This window comes from Stylophora pistillata, chromosome 9 (assembly GCF_964205215.1).
Source record: "Stylophora pistillata chromosome 9, jaStyPist1.2, whole genome shotgun sequence".
In the NCBI taxonomy this organism is placed as follows: Eukaryota; Metazoa; Cnidaria; class Anthozoa; order Scleractinia; family Pocilloporidae; genus Stylophora; species Stylophora pistillata.
The window spans coordinates 25,657,701-25,674,790 of NC_142527.1; the positions used below are offsets into that span (position 1 = coordinate 25,657,701).

The window sequence follows — 17,090 nt, forward strand, 5'->3', positions numbered from 1 at the left end:
GATCGCCAATTCTGCCTCTGTTTTTGGAAAGCTTGATGATGTAAAGCTTCTTCTCCACAGCTTTTCCTTGTCGATCTGAGGCACGGAGACATGCGAGGAAAATTTATTTACTTTCTCAAATCGAGTTTCATATCTCTAACTCTCGTCCAACTCTACTGGCAAATCGAGAAACGGATAAAAAGCTACCTTAAAGTTGTTTTCTTTCCCTTTAAGAGAGAGAGAGAGAGAAGCAAAGCGAGCGACCGTCATAGAGACAGAGACGATAAAATTTCCGAGAATTGGAAAATTTTGAATTATTTGCATATTGCATGGCCTACATCTGTTTCTTGTGATCGTAGTGTTCTCTGGAGCAGACAATGTTTCGCAAATTTATTGGAATATCTGAAGACTTATTTTATAATGCTCAGCCTTTGCCCAATTCTGTTTAAAATTTTAGAAAAGTTTGGTGATGTCAAGCTTCTTTTTTACAGGTTTCAGTCTGGTTAATATGTTTATCTTAGGTACAAAGACATACATGGAAACTGATTTCTTTTCTTTCTCGAGTCTCTTTCTCTATCTCTAATTTTCGTTAAACTCCAGTAGTACATCGAGAAAGGCTTAAAAAGCAAACTTAAGGTTGTTCAGTTTCTTTTAGAGAGACACACACACACTGAGGGACAGAGACAGACAGAGAAAGAAAAATAGATCAGCGAGATAACACAATAACATTTCCGAGAATTTTGCATGGTATGCAAATGTCTGTTATGATCGTAGTGTCTTTTAAAGAGGAAGATGTATCGCTAATTTATTAAGGACCTCTTAGGACTTTTGCTAAAATTCTGATACATAAAGAAGATCGCAGCTGATTTGAAAAAGGTGTAAATATAGCCACTTAGGAGGTTCAAGATAATTCTACAGCGATAGAGTGCTCTTTAAATTTTGGCTAATTAGTGATCGATGGACTACTTCCAAAGCTGGCGGAGTTACGAAATTTTCGAAACCATCAGCCAAGCTAGGTTTGGTTTATATACTTGATAACCATAACCTTTGATCGGAACGGGCGATCAAAATTCTACAAACAGAGCATAAAATATTTAGACTAGTAGTCCCTAGGTTGCGGACATTTCTTTTTCGATCACTTAACCTGAAATGTGTGCTCGATAAGTGACGAAACAAAGAATGATGTGCAAATTTGCTAAAATGCAAAAAAAAAAAACAAAAAACAAAACGAATGGGTATGAATTAGGTTAGTCCAGTCATTTTTGATTGCGCGTACATACGAAAATGAGTTCGTGCGATAGAAGGATTCAAAAGATATCACCTCAGAAACAAAAACAGAAATTCACGTTAGATAACATTCTATCAGAGTGTACTTGTTTGTTTGCAACTGAGAACGTCAAGAAAACGTCAAGAAAATAGTAAAGAGTACTTCATCCTTTCTCGATAATAGTTGTTGAGATTTCTCCAAGTTAAAAAGAGATCAGTCTCTTCAACAAGCAGAGAAGAGTTTTTTTTATGTAAAGGAGACATGATAAGAATTTTGTAAGAAATATTAAACGTTTGAGATACCATCTGTCAAATCATTTCTTCGTTTTAGATTTTAAAATTTTCCATTTTCCTTGATAACGACTAAATTATTCAACGTTATGGCGACGAACTGTTTAACGGTCAGCTAAAACAGAAAATGCGATTCTGGTTTTCATCAGAGATAGTTGTATTTCTCAAATTCGCAATATATCGGTTCGTTTCGCGATTAACATCAGTTGTGTGCGTAGCTGCAAAGCTCAGGTCCAAAAAATACTTAAGTGGGCATGAAACTCATTTTCAGTCGCAAGGAGACTTGCGTTTCATTAACCCACCACGCATTACCTGATATTTCGTGTAAGGAAGTCTTGGGTAAATAATAGGCGAAGTCGAGGGGGCAGTGAAATTGTTCAATTCAGTATGAACGTGGTTTGGTTTTCCTGTGAGTTTCAACGAATTTCAGGGCTTTCCTTCTTGACAAAGACAACCTGAAGGTTATATTCAGCCTGACTAAGGATTTGGCTAACTTTCATGCACTTTATGAGCAAATCGACACAACGCAATCATAATGATTTTCAGGGAGGACCACTTTAAACAAAGCCCTTCGACGAAGGGCTAACGCTCGAAACGTCAGCTTTTGTAATCGTTACGGTGGCCAATTTACCACTTCAACTTTGTTGATATATCCAAATTATTTCGTTACCCCCACTGGCGCAGCCCCAAACAGTTTCTTTCCAAACTATCAGCCTTTAATCCTTATAAGGTCAGCGCTCGAAGGAAGAGGGAAGAGATCTTTTACAACAGAGCACAATCATGAGTTTGAATCCTGGACGCTTTCTAAGATACGTAGGTGAATAAATCAAGCACATCGTTGATAAGGTGACATATTTCAATGACACTTACATCTTGTAAATAATGACCGAGAAATTTTAAAGAAACGTTTGACGAGATTGGTAGTTCCAAGATTCAATCCTTGGTAAAGTCGAAAACTCAGGCAGAAGGAATTTGCAGGAAATCAAAGTAAAAGATGTGAGGAATATATAAAAGATTTCTACAAGATATCCGTAAATTACTACCCTTAAAATGACCCAACATTAGCACGTAACATCTAGGTGCAGATGATATGACTGATAAGGTACGCCCGTTCTGAACCTGAAAAGATGGAATCATAACCAACAAGTGGTACCTCCTGTATTTAACTGACCCATGAGTTTCCTATTTGGTTAAGACCTGCATACAGCTCAGAGGCCATCTTAAACCTATCTCAAGAGCCATCCAGCTTTCCATCTCATTTAGTCACTTAAGTCCACTCAACCGTCACTATTCCAGAGTATTTATGACTCTTTATCTTATATGTTTTTTCGCAGCAACCTCCAGCAAAAATGTCGAAGGAATCTTGGATTGCATATGCATTAAAGTTCATTCTAAAGCTTGTTATTAGAGCAGCTTTAGATGCTGCGATTCCTGGATTACGAAGAGCACTAGATTTCGCTGTAGTGGTTGAGAATTTCTGTAATGGTCAATGGGTTGAAGGAGTAATCAACTTACTTTATGCAGTTGGATGCCTTGTAACTCTTGGAGCATTGAACTTTGTGAAGGATGCACTGGGTCAAGCTGCAAAAGAGTTTGTTACTCAAGCTGCTAAAAAAATTGCGCCGTCAGCTGAAAGAAGGGCGACCAATGAAGTTGGAACAGAGCAAGCTTCAAGGGATTTGGCAAACCCCGTGGTTAATGAAGTAGTTGAAGAGATATATTCCGAAGGCATCAAGATCAAGAAATGTGTTTCCGTGATTGCTGGTAACGGAGGTGTGGTCGTTAAAAAAAGCATCTCAGCGGTTTGGCGTAGAAATTGACAAATTTTAACCGTTGGTCACGGTAAAAAGTTAATCGTAAAAAATTTTCCCCGATAGGCACAATTAACGGTAGCGTAAAACTACAAAATTAAACGAGACTTACCTGTCATCGCCCAGAATTCAGCGACACATCCGGGTCCTTTTGTGTAGCCAACCGCGCTAAATTTGAAATCTCATCGGCGAGAACATGTCAAACAATGGAGAAAATGGCCTGAAATTGTCGACCAAGGCTTACTATTTTCTATATTTTGACGAAACTGCGTAACATTCATTAGTTTTAGCATATGGCTTTTATAGAAAAGGTATTAATAAAATATATTTTACAATCGCGGAGTTTCCAGTCCCCCTATAAGTTCTGTCTTTTTTCCCTTGAAATTGGGGTTTTTTTGCCACTCGTTAGTATAGAAAGTCGCTTTTTATCTACATAAGGCTTGATTTCTCATGAAATGAATCCAAATGTTCTGTTTTAGCATATGTTATGGTAGTCTGACATTTAAGGAAGCCTCGTACAAATTTTCGAAGGATTTTGACGATTGGAAGTTCTGATTTTTACCAAAATCCTGAAATGACCTCTAGTCACTTTCTTGCTTTGCCCTTGTAGATTCCCAGGGGAACTCGACTACCCGAGTTCAAAACTCCCGCTCGCATATTTAAAATAACCATTGCGAATCTGACGACAGAACGCTTTGTAAAGAGCGAGAATAATACATCACGTCTTTTAGACACATTCGACGCACTTGAAATAACTTTAAAACGATCTAAACCGGCACTGTTAAAATGCGGTAGTTTGATAACAATTTTTCGCTCTTGGAGCCTCTTCACTCGTCCGCCATATTAAAGTTCTGTAAAGAGCGTGAGTAAAAAAGCGTAACGTACAAGCGGAGTTACCCGCGCATCGTGCTCGCTATTCGGCAACGCTTTTAACCTGTTCTTCGGAAAATGTTACTGCCATCGCGTTCTAACCATTGCGAATCTAACGAGTCACAAAAAAGAATCTTGGCGAACACGAATTTGTTGACAAAATGCTTTGTAAGTTGAAGTTCGATTACGATTCTATCTTGTCATCAGTCCGGAACGAAAGAGTCACATGAGATGCGCATGCGCATTGCAGATCAATATTCAACGTGAGTGGTACAGGAAAAGGAACGAAGGATACGGGGGGTGAGGGTGAATAAGGGCATGTGACTCCTTCGTTCCGGACTGATGACAAGATAGAATCGTAATCAAACTTCAACTTACAGGTAAGTCTCGTTTAATTTTGTAATTCTACCTTGTCATCAGTCTACGTCACTACGGAGCCACATGAGACTTCAAAGTCCTGTAGCACGAGCTGCTCATGAGACATAAACATTTTATTAGACGTAAACATAGTATTAAAAAACCGCCTCCCCGTTAGCTAAATGGATAGAGCGCTGGACTGTTGTTCGGGAGGTCGAGGGTTCGACCCCCGGCCGGACCAACACTCAAGGTCTTAAAACAATTGAGAAGAATATGCTTCCTTTCTATAACATCAAGAAATGATTAGATATTCTAGTCTCGGATTGGGACGAATAAATGGAGGTCCCGGTTTTTTATTTTACTTGATTACCAGTTCTGTCTGTGTTTTTTTGGAAAGCTTGATGATGACAAGCTTCCTCTCCACAGGTTTTAGTATTGTTTTCCCAAGTTCTTTATCTAAGACACAAAGAGGAAAGATGAAAAATTTGTGTTCTTTCTCTAGTCGAGTTTCATATTTCTAATTCTCGTCAAACTCCACTGGCACATTAAAAAGGGGATAATAAGCTAACTAACGACAGCGTGTTAAACTTAGTCAGGACTGTTACTCGGAGTGGGGGGCCATCCCATCAGGGGTCCCACAGGGCACAAAACTTGGCCCCTGGTTATTTACTATTATGATAAACGACCTCATCATCCCGGGTACAGACATGTGGAAATATGTCGATGACTCCACTATTTCTGAAACAGTCATGAAGTCTGAGGTCAGCAAAGTCCAACAAGCGGTTGACGAACTCGCGACGCAAGCTTCTGCTGACAAGTTCCAATTAAATGAAACTAAGTGCAAGGAACTGCGCATAACATTCAGTCACTCTAGAAAGAACTTTGATCCAATTAAGGTTAATGATCAGGACTTAGAGTGTGTAGAGCAAGCAAAGATCTTAGGTTTGCAGATATCTTGCGATCTCACGTGGAATAATCACGTATCCGAAGTTGTAAAGAAAGTAAACAAGCGCCTGTATTTTTTGCGTCAGCTTAAGCGTGCACAGGTCAAGTCGGAGGAACTTTTGCTCTTCTATTTGACTTGTATTAGGCCTGTCACTGAATATGCATGCCCTGTTTATCATCATAGCCTCCCGCAATACCTTTCAGTAGATCTTGAGAGATGTCAAAGGCGAGCTTTACGTATTATCTATCCAGATTGTTCGTACAATGAGGCGCTTCTTTTGACTGGTCTAGTTCCCTTACACAACCGCCGCGAGTTCTTATGTGATAAGCTTTTTAATTCCATCCTGTCTAATCCCTCGCACAAGCTCTATAGCTTACTACCTCCCAAGAATGAGTGCGAAGTCAATTTAAGGAGTCAGCACTCTTTTACTACACGGCGCCTCCACACCATTCGTACTCGAAATAGTTTTATCCATCACTATGTCCATAAAGCAATGATGTAATATTGTTTTTCTCTTAATTATATATTTTTGTCTTTTTAATTAGTTCTTCTTAGCCATGTATTTTTTGTAGTATATATTTTATTGTAAATCAAACGTAATTCAGCCTGTGGCTGCAAGGTTTTTGATAATAAACTATCTATCTATCTATCTAAAACTTGTTTTCTTTCCCTTAAGAGAGAAAGAGGGACAGAGCGAGAGACGGCGAGAGACAGAAAAAGACAGGAAGACTGAGAGAGATAAGTGGTGAGAACGATAACATTTCGAGAATTTACTTATTGCATGACATGCAAATGTCTCCTAAGATCTTATAGTTCTCTAGAGTAGACGATAACATTTCCGAGAATTTACATATTGCATGACATGCAAATGTCTCCTAAGATCTTATTGTTCTCTGGAGTAGACGATAACATTTCCGAGAATTTACTTATTGCATGACATGCAAATGTCTCCTAAGATCTTATTGTTCTCTGGAGTAGACGATAACATTTCCGAGAATTTACTTATTGCATGACATGCAAATGTCTCTTAAGATCTTATTGTTCTCTGTGGTAGACGATTTTTCGCTAAACGATTCATTGGGGAAAATATGTTATTTTTTTGAATTTATAAAGGATTTTTAGTATAATCCATTTCACAGCTCTTAAGGGTTAGCCTTTCAGGAATTTGATAAAAAGAAAAGTTTTCATCCAAAGATATTGAGTTCAAGCCTTAATCTGATCATGTGTCTAACCATTTAATCCGGAAACCGAAGTGGTCTGGGGACTACAGTGCGGTACAGAAGGAAGTATGTTCCTGGTGAGAGTTCTGGAGAAAATAGTTGAGAGAAAATTTTCATCAAAAGAAGGAACTTACTGGAAAGAGAATTGCATGGTAGACTATAAGGGATAGACTGTAATTTTTCTGGAGGGGAGTTGTGAGAAATATTGAAACAAATTGTTTTCGGGATCCAAAAAGACAAAATAAGTTGTTTGCAAACGTGATAGGGTAAAAAAAAGATGCTTGCAGAGAAGTCAAGTAAGATTTTATAAAATATTATTACCAAAACTGGAATGAAAATAAATAAATGAAAGCAAAAATAACAAAGTAACAGACTGACAAAAGCACTAGTATAAGAATTAACTTAATTTGGGGAGTAAAAAGTGGTCACTCTTTATTAAGCAAATAACAAATCCGAAAATTGCTGAATATTTCTTGAAAAAATAGGAATTTATTGTGTCGTAAGCCCTTTACTTGTGTCAGTGACTGGAGCGTATATGGACAAAAAAAGTTGCTATGGCAGTATTGATTACGTTCTTCGTAAAATATAGTTCAACAAGGCAATGGTAATATTTAACACAAATAAAAAGAACACTGAAAAAAAACAAATGGAAATAAATTGTTTGCACGAAGATGGTGTTTTGCACTTTCTTGGCCGACGCTTGAGGCACATTGCAAGCCATAGCTCAAAAAATGATCGAACTAAGTAATCGACATGGCGAGGTCGAAGTCGCGTAACCCCCTATGGATCTCTACGATGTTTCACTTACGAGAAGTTATTTTTGTCACAGTGGCACGCATTTCTCTCAGTAACACCTTAACCGTCACGATTCAGAGTATTTATAACTCTTACCATATATTTTTTGTCGCAGCAACCTTCCGCAAGAATGTGGAACACATGTTGGACTTTATTTAAGGGTGCGGCTGAACTTACTGCAAAGTACACCGGTGCAAATCTTGGGGCTGCATTTGACGTCATTAAAGCGGCGGGGGATTTGGCTACTGGTAATAACCTTAGTGCAGCGATAAACTTAGTGGCTGCCATTATTCCCCAGAAAGCCAACTCTGGATAGTTGAGATAAAATTTTACTAAATATTTGAACGGTTCTTGTTAAGCATAACTGACGGCGAGAAGAGCTCTCTCTTCTCGCTGTCAATTATCCGCCTTCTGAGGTCGAGATTATCGCTTGACTCGGCACTTGACGTTTAGGTTTTACAATATAGGTACTACGAGTTTATTTTAGGAGGATTTAATAGAACTGAACTAAGTGTGCGCTTAGTTACTGTTATGAAGGTTGAGTTTTAGCAACCGGATTTTTCTGTAATCATCAAGCCCACGAATGTTAAGTGTTCTGAAAGCTTGTTTGCCAGCAACTATACTTACTCTCAACAGTATAAGTTGATATTTAGAGGTCTTAGGAAACTAATCCAAATGTAGGGTTTGTTACAGTTATGAAGATTGAGTTTTCACCTACCGGCTGTCTCTGTAATTATTAAGCCTTAGCGTGTTCAGTATTCTGTGGTGTTTTATCAAAGTTTGTGTTAGCGAAGAGCCGTATTTATCCACGGCAGCATACCTTAAGATAGAGTGACATTGTTATTTAAAAAAAAGGGTTGCTTTAGATTACCACATGTATTGCTTACCAGCTAAAATTGTAGAGTGTTTAGAGATTGACTTGTTACATTGAAACATTAAAAGCAATTTTTTTGTGTGCTCTAAAGGGAGTCTTTCGGTCTTTTTGCTGTAGTATTTAAATATAGAGTCATAACTTCTTCATATAATTGTGTGCAGAGCTGCCGCACGACGAATCATAATAAAGTAAATTGTTTGCCGGACAACTCCTTGGGAAAAACTTACAAAATAATGGTGATATTTGCCGCACCGTTAAGCACGCGCCGAAGTAAACCACAGATTTTGAAAGTTGGCTCTCATTACAGCGCTTGATAATTGGAGTTTTGCAAACCGTTTCCTGAAATCTTCCTCGGGATTGATAAAATTTTACCAAAAAATTGTTCTACATAGCATCGATCTACAGTTGAAGTCTTCAGACTGAAAAATGCGAGCCTGATCGAATAGATGCAGAGTCCATTAGACCGAGTTGCTACTGCCTTATCAAAATATTCGCACAATAATCTCTGTGCTTAGAAAGCTTGACGGTATTCTCATTTCGAGGTTGAATTCAGTTGGAAGGTAATTTTTCAAATATTCAAAAAGGTGACCTGGCACAACTTCCAGTTGCCCACTTCAGAAGGGAGGGGGGAAGGTTGGAGTGAGAGGGGGGAAGGTTGGAGTGAGAGGGGGGAAGGTTGGAGTGGGAGGGGGGAAGGTTGGAGTGGGAGGGGGGAAGGTTGGAGTGGGAGGGGGGAAGGTTGGAGTGGGAGGGGGGAAGGTTGGAGTGGGAGGGGGGAAGGTTGGAGTGGGAGGGGGGAAGGTTGGAGTGAGAGGGGGGAAGGTTGGAGTGGGAGGGGGGAAGGTTGGAGTGGGAGGGGGGAAGGTTGGAGTGGGAGGGGGGAAGGGGTGAGGGCGGGTACTTACGAGAGTTTTGAAGCCGTGCGTAAGCATGAAGTCTTTAGTTACTTCTTCACTTTTGCCTATCAGATGGCGAATCGTGCTTTGACATAAGCGACAGACTAAAAGCTCAAGGCTGCTATTCCGTTACATTGGTATCGGGTATTGACTTTTAATGTAAAAGTGCAAAAAGTCGCCACAAAGTTTAATGCACTAAACTTGAAACGGAGAGAGTTTCCATTCTGATCAAAAAGAGATCTACTCAGTTAGCAACAGAACTGCTTCACAGTAATGCAAAGATCAAGTGTAATACTGTCTCTTGTAGGAGTTTGCACATTGTTAACCCTGTTACCTTTATTGCAATTAAGATAAACTCGGTAAATATTAAGTATTCCATAGTATCATCATTAAAACACTTTCAAAGGAGACGAAATCAAAAATGAAGTTCTTTGTGCCAATTTTCCAACACCGCAGCACCTCTTTTAAAGTTTAAGTCAGTCAGTAAGGTTAGCTTCCATTTCCCGCTAATTGCTAGGTATTTATGCTTGATAAAATAAGTTTGCCAACTAAGAATAAAATATCCTTCAAATATGCAAGCAGAGGGGGGGGGGGGGGCACAGTGGATGGGGAAAGGAGTACCTCCTTAACCCCTGAGCCACACCCATGGAACCCAATCCTGCTTTTGTCAAAATTAATTCAAAGAACATTTGGTAAACTTTCTGTCAGAATTTCTAATTGCTCCGGAGACAAACCTTAGAATAAAACTGCATTCACAAGCGTCAGATCAAACAATCCACGAAAAAGGTCAGTTCACTAAACTGACAAGTTAAAGTGGTATGATTAAAAATTAGAAAAAAAAGAGCATTTAACACTTGTGTACCAAGTTTGACCAGATCCCCACTAGAAGTAATCCATGTACTCCTAGTATATGAACCAATCACTAGGAGAATTGCTATTCCTCCTTACATGGATGCTAGTACAACTTTTGAAACTTCCATCCCCACCCCAAGAATTTGTCAATTTTCCCTCCCAGTTGGCTAGTTCTGATTTATACTCCAGGGCTGGGTGAGAAATCTGATTTAATATCTGAGAGCTTTAAAAGACAACTCAGTAGAGGAATTTTTGTCTACAATATGATGATTGGATGCTCTCAAAAGAATAGAGAAAACTATCCCAAAAGGCTATCCCAAAGGAAAACAGAAACTCCGATTAACATTTAACACTGGGTTGGCACTAATCAGCCTTTGAACAACTGGGCCTTGGGTAGTGAGAGGCACTGTGAAAGTAAGGGCCTTTCCCAAGAACATACCACGGTTACCCAGCCAGGGCTAATGAGCACAAATCTCTCATGGTACACTATCCATTAGGCCCCAAATGACTAAGGGATAAATAGGAGGATTAGATGGTCTACACAGGAGGCATTGTGCAGCAACTGTCTATTAATTTTTTTTTTGTGTTGTAAACACAACCAATCCAATATGCAGAACATTATGGTTACTTGATTCCTTAATTATTTGATTAAGTGCTCTGGGTGCCTATTAAATGTTTGGACCTTAAGAGTGGGTATTTATTTGAGGCTTGGCACTCATTCACTGTTCATAATTTTTAGCAAGTAATAAATCCACTTCGCAACAAAACAATGAATAATAACACCACATAAAGATGTACCTTGAGCATTTAAGTTAAAGATTGTGAACCAGTAAAGAAACAATAATCAGTAAACTTCCTGTGCAGTTCAGCTTTGTTTCAGAGGGGATCAAGGAGAGGGGGTGATTGACTTGTCCTTCCTACAAGGTAAGTGCTTATTCGAGGTTGGGCACTTAATCAAATAAATATGGTAAATATTAACTTCAATGAAAAAGAAGCTGAACCAGCTAAAAGCTAACAGTCATATCAACTTCAAGCAAACTACTTCCGATAGCTTTTAGTTAGCTCCAGTCCTATTTTCCAGCTTGCAGTTTGAGTTTATCAAGCCAAAAGAGCAATCACTCTTCTGTGTTTCCTATTTATATTGTTTAGGACAACTCAGTAACACTTTTGGTTGACCTACTATTTAGCTGGTTATTCAAAGGATATCAAGCTAAAATCATGGAAGTTCTTGAAGTAATGGTGAAGGTGGAAGTCCAGTCTCTGTCATAGAAGCTGGGCGTTTTCCAGCAATGTAACCATCATATTCTTTTGGACAGCAGTACTTCCAACCATGATACAGAACAAGCATAAGCAGGTAAACAAGAGGTACATATGCCAATAGGTTTACAATCACACTAAGGCCATTGAAGACAGATGTTGGTGCTTCACTGACAATTCCAGAGCTGAAGCTAACAATCAAGCACAAATTTGTAAGAAGCACTGCATCAAGTCTGTTAAAGCATTCATACTGTCCATTGTAGGGACGAAAGTAGAGACCTGTGACTGCTATGAGGACACAGGACACTTCAAGAATGGATCTCTTCAGGGGCCCAAAAGGAACATACAGGGCAATCAGCAGGATGTAAATGCGACACAGGAAATAAAATGCTGCAAACCACCTGAATTCATTTTTAAAGCACTTCTGGAAGTTGTCATAGTACAATCTGAAATGTTTCAAATAATGAATGTGCTTTAAGAACCATGGTGTAAAAAGAAGAATCAATGGTATGAAAATGACGAAGAGGACAATCCACAGGCAGGCAATGATGGTAAAAGGTAAGTGTTCCTTCCAATCTCTTGTGAAGTCAATGTTACCATCTGCATACAGCACCCGTCTTCCTTGTATTGGAACATAGTGAACAATGTTGAATGAAATCATGGTCACATTTGTATAACACACAACCAACAGAGTGCAGAAGGCACGGGAGACATTCCTGTTTATGTAGCAAGCAGGGCGGCAATTTGCAATCTTGGCCAAAATCACTAGCAGGAGAAGAACATACAATGGAAAAATGTAGTTCACTCCAAGTTTCTGAAGGTTTGTCATTCCTTTGTAAAAGCAAGTACCAGCACCATTTATGTGCCAGTTAGCGAGACCAATCACAAAGGTGATGAATGGATCAAGGTTTTGTCCTTCTTGAAGAAGAAACAAAGTAATTTGATAAGAATACAGCCAGGTGTTGAGGTATGTGGTGAAGATGTCCAAATTAATCCGAAACACCATCAGGACAAGCAGAGGTGTCACTAAACAGAAAACCAGAGCAAGTAAAATGTGGATATTTGAGCATGATGGTCTGCATTGATCATTGCCTAGATTCACAGAGTAGCCATTCTTGCAAGCTCCACAGAGAATGCTTGTGCCATTGCGTCCTTTGGTGCACATTGTTTCAGGATTGTATTGAAAGGTTGGCTCACCGTCATTAGGAAAATTGCAGTAATTTGGTGGACAAGGGTAGGTGCTGAACTTATTGTCCTTTATTCCACCCCAGTATCCTCTCTTCAAGAAAACATACTTAGCATCGGAACTGCAGTTTGATATACCTGACTCAACGGAGCTTGAGATACAAGAGCAGGTCTTGCTATCTGTCTGCTCAAATCCATCATTACAATGTTGTAAAGTCAATTTGCCTTTGGAAGAATTCTGCACAACACGACCCATAACAGTGCTAAGTTGAACTTTAAATGGACGTTTCACGCCTCCCACAAGATGCAAATTGTTGATCTTGGGATGATCTCCAAGCACTAGCAACAACTTAGAAGCTGTTCCAAGTCTAACATCACTTGCAGAATTTTGATTATGTTCTTCAGTTATGGTCACCATGACAACACCTAAAACAGAACTGTTCTTTTCATCAATTAACTCTACAGTTGGGTTAAAGACTTCACTTGGAGAAACTATCCATTCCCTTTCATTGAACTTAATTAGGACTGGATCAGTTGATATTTGTGCTTCCCTGCTCTTGTTTGCATCCTGATATTGAATTGTGTCTTTCCACTCCAGAGTTCTGTGGTTTATGCGAGGCACTCCATCTTCACGGCATCCTTGAAGGGTGGAAGCATACACTGAGTCTCCACCACCTGTCGCTATGACTTCATTACCCCTAAAAACTATTTGAGTTTGCCATTCAGTGACGTTCCGTAGACTGTAGCTGTGGTTATAGGCAAGAAAACACTGTCGTGTCTTCAGCTCTGTTGTATTGAAAGCCACCACAGGAGGACCAGCGTCTTTCACATAAATGGCTCCACCTTTCTTTTGAGCAGTGTTGTTAAAGAAGTGTAGAGTGCTGTTTGGCATGAGCATTAAGAGAGAAAGGCCATACAATCCTAGTGCACCCCCCTCCCCTCCAGTGTTATTTTGGAATGTCACATGGCCAAAAATGTGAAGCACAACATTCTCAACCACCATTGCTGTATTGTCATTATGTTCAATATACACAACTCCCTTAAGAATGACTGGCAGGGAGTAGGAATAAATTGCTCCTTGGCCAATGACTTGTTTATCTTCAGTCAATATTATGTGATTGTTTGTGATATTACAGTCTTCAAGAATGACAACATAAAGCTTAGGTCCTTTTATGACAGAATTTGGAAGACCATTTACAGCTGCCTGCGTAGCTAACCCAATAGCAGCACCCATAGTTGCTGTGTTGTTCCTCCAGAGACAATTTTTGTATTCTATGTGAAGCTCATCGCCACTGCCTTTGAAAAAGGAGTGCCACTCATAAAACGATACTCCACCTCCTAAGATGGCAGTATTGTTTTCAAACTTGCAAAGTTCATATTTCATTTTGTTGGGATGTAACCCTTGCTGATGGTCTCCAGCAGTGGTACCACTTCTAATGCCTCCTCCAGCATACGTAGCAATGTTGTTACGAAACACACTGTCTATTACCTCAAATGTGTTGTTTTGCACTTTGTCATGAAATTCTATGAAAATCCCGCCACCCCAAATGGCATTATTATTTTCAAAGTGACATCCAGTCACACGAATAACATTATTTTCGGCTTTCCCTTTGACAAATATAGACAAACCTCCTCCTCTTCCAAACGGAATGTGATCATCCCCAGTTAAAAGGTTGACTATCGTCTCATGCTGTTGTCTTGGTGCATAATTCTTTTTGAATGTACAGTTGTAGAAAGTATAGCTACTGTTGGCGTCGAACTGAGCCAAAGCTGTTGCATTAAAATCAAAGGGAAAAGTTCCACCCCTGTAGGTTAACTCCATGTAAATGCCACCACCTGCGATTGCTACATCTTTGTCCGTAACGTTACCAGGCCTGTTGTTAACAAACTGAGAATGTGAAATACGAACCTCGCCACCGATGTCGTACATGTTAAGTCCGATTCCAGGACTGTCGACGATGCTGCAGTGGTCGATAACAATGTTTCTACAGTACACCAGAAAAACCGCTGAAAAAAACTTGACGTGGGGATGTTTAAAGTCTCTGCCAGTGGTACTTGCATGCAATCCACCACAACCACGCAGCAAGATTCCGGTCAGAGTAGTGTTGTCGCAGTTTTGAAAGGATAAACTGCCTCCATTCTCACGGCATTCGATGGAAACCATCGAGTTTGGGTCGCCAACCAATTCGAATCCGTGCAAATTCGTGAAGTTAAAGTGCTGGCTGAGATTGTACGGCCACTTTCCAGCCACTAACTGCACAAGAGTTGAATTAGTTACATGTGCTAAGGCATAGTCTAAGGTTTTACAAGGAATGCTGGAATATGTTTCATTCCAGCAAGATCTCGCATCCACCCCATTATGTTGTGATACTGCAATTCTTCTTTTCCACGTCATTTCTGCACGCAGTGATGGGGCAACTGCTAAAAGGCAAACGACAGGGATAAAAGAAGAAATCAAAGAAACAGCCATCGCGACCTTACGCCTGTATTACTGCCTCCTTCTAAAGCAATCGGTTAAATTCCAACTTCTCAGGTCCACGTCCTCGTTTTCACAGAAATCTCAGACAAGCCGTGGCGTGACTTTCCTAGAACTTTGCTGACGAACCACGCCAGAATTCTTGCACGTTCTGCGGTTATGTGAAGTTGATCCTCTTCAATCAGATAAGTCAGCAATTTTCATTGAAATTAGTAGCCATAATCATAGAATAATATCTCACGAATGTCGTATTTCATCGAGGAAAGGGTTTTTCTCTTTAAGTGCCTTTTTACAGGATGTCAAACAACGACGCATATCACAAGAGTGCGTGACAACTTAAAACGGTTCTAACAGAGACAAGACAATTACTTGACTTTTTGCACGTTTATGGAGTCAGCGTCTTCACGAAATTATTTATTTTTTCGTGTATTTTATTTATTTTCTTTTGTATGACAAATTCTATGTAACAAATATCTCAAAGTCGTAGAACCTTGCCAGAGTTCTTGCCTCTCCTCTAGTCACGCTAGGGATGTCACGGTCGATGTCGCATTGCATTGATCAATCAAATTTGAAAAGGAACACGTATAAAAATTAGCGTTACGTATGTTCATAAAATAAGACGTCATAAGCTAGAACGCTGGTTGTTTTTGTTTTACGTTTTGAGATAAACATCCTCTATTTCCCGGAAAGAGGTCAAAAGTTCCGTGGTAGATAGTCCTTACCGTTTGCAGTGTAGCGTTTACGGCGACCAAAATCTAAATTCTAAAGTTCAAGGGCGTGTCGCTCCAAAACGCGGTTAACGAGGTGTTTAGGACTATTTTACTGATCGAAATGACAACCCAAAGTTGACTGTTTGCACGAATCTTTATTCTTGAAAGGCAATCGACCACGAACCACAATCAATGACGAAAATAACGATTATTCTGACAGTCAATCAATCTATCGAACGATCGATCGTAAACTGAAACAACAATACAACGAAGTTCTATCAATCTAACGAAAAGCCGCGGAATATATGATCAAAGAATCGCATGTTAAATACTGGGCTCTAAAGTCTATAACGAGATTAACAATACAAGTGAAACAGAACAAAAGTTTGGAAACAAATTAAAAGAGTTTTGATGACTGATAAACAGCCCATTGTTCTATCTAAATGATGGGCGTTCACTGACTCGCAAATTGGCACGAATTTGGCCTTTAAATCTTAAATCTATACAGATCATTGCAATATTTGTTTGTATATTGTCGCCCAACACTGAAAAGACTGGAGAAGAAAAAACAAAGTTACAAAGGTACTCACATATCGGTCCCGCTTGTGCCAGAGGTTGAGAAAACGAAAGGGCGAAAGTTTACCAAGGCTATTCAAAACTTAAGAAGAACTGATTAAAGGGACGCTAAATTTTCCCTTTATATGCGCGTGGTGACGCTGAAAGGTCCGATTACAAAACCAATAGAAATACAGAAAAACATATAAGCATTGTAACTATATGGCTATCTAAGATCATTCTGAAATTAGTGAACTAATCAATAATCAATCAAAAAATGAGCCTTCTGGCTAATGTCCTTAACATGCAGAGTTAAGATCTATTTAATTATTTTACAGGAAAGTTTAACCTGTCTTTTCAAACAAGGCCAATCTTAGAAGACTGTTGGTGATTCAAACTTTCACCTTGTCTCCGCAGCAACTGAATTTTCCAAAATTATTGTCGCCCTGAATTGAAGCAGAGCCCGTCTTAGTTTCAAGATTTCATCAGTAATTCTCCTTGACGTCTGCCATATAATTATTTTAGTGTTGCTTCGGAGAATTTTGTATTTGTGACGCTTGCGACAAACGAGATCGAAGTCGAAGGGTGTCGCTAAAGCGTGTTAATGCTACGGGAATATCTTACACGGTCGTGTGCTTCAAGTACCAATAACCACGGAAAACCAAGGTTAACGGTTAACGGTGATTTAATGATGATGAACGATTAGCGAACCACGATAGACAATCACGATCACGATCGTAAAATATCGGT

General features: G+C 39.5%; 2 protein-coding genes across 5 annotated transcripts in view; one reads left to right on the forward strand and one right to left on the reverse strand.

Moving 5' to 3' along the window:
- The window catches only part of LOC111327878 (uncharacterized), a 9,302-nt gene extending 803 nt beyond the window's left edge, over positions 1 to 8,499 (forward strand). The window contains exons 2-5 of one of the 4 annotated variants that reach the window (XM_088733093.1): positions 2,267 to 2,382; positions 2,871 to 3,309; positions 6,197 to 6,265; positions 7,651 to 8,499. In XM_088733093.1, coding sequence (XP_088589219.1) covers positions 2,886 to 3,309; positions 6,197 to 6,265; positions 7,651 to 7,694 — 537 coding nt within the window. In that variant the 5' untranslated portion in view covers positions 2,267 to 2,382; positions 2,871 to 2,885 and the 3' untranslated portion in view covers positions 7,695 to 8,499. Of the gene's footprint in view, positions 1 to 2,266; positions 2,383 to 2,870; positions 3,379 to 6,196; positions 6,266 to 7,650 lie in introns of all 4 variants that reach the window. The other 3 variants (XR_015991672.1, XM_088733092.1, XM_088733094.1) reach the window with 3 other exon arrangements.
- A 1,105-nt stretch (positions 8,500 to 9,604) lies between these two features.
- LOC148724048 (uncharacterized) lies at positions 9,605 to 15,598 on the reverse strand. Its single transcript, XM_088732581.1, has one exon. The coding sequence runs from the start codon at positions 15,067 to 15,069 to the stop codon at positions 11,374 to 11,376; it is 3,696 nt and encodes a 1,231-aa protein (XP_088588707.1). The 5' UTR covers positions 15,070 to 15,598; the 3' UTR covers positions 9,605 to 11,373.
- Between the last annotated feature and the right edge of the window lie 1,492 nt (positions 15,599 to 17,090).

What these genes read in the sequence shown, in the direction of transcription:
- LOC148724048 (XM_088732581.1), bottom strand. Translation starts at nt 15,069, where the DNA reads ATGGCTGTTTCTTTGATTTCTTCTTTTATCCCTGTCGTTTGCCTTTTA.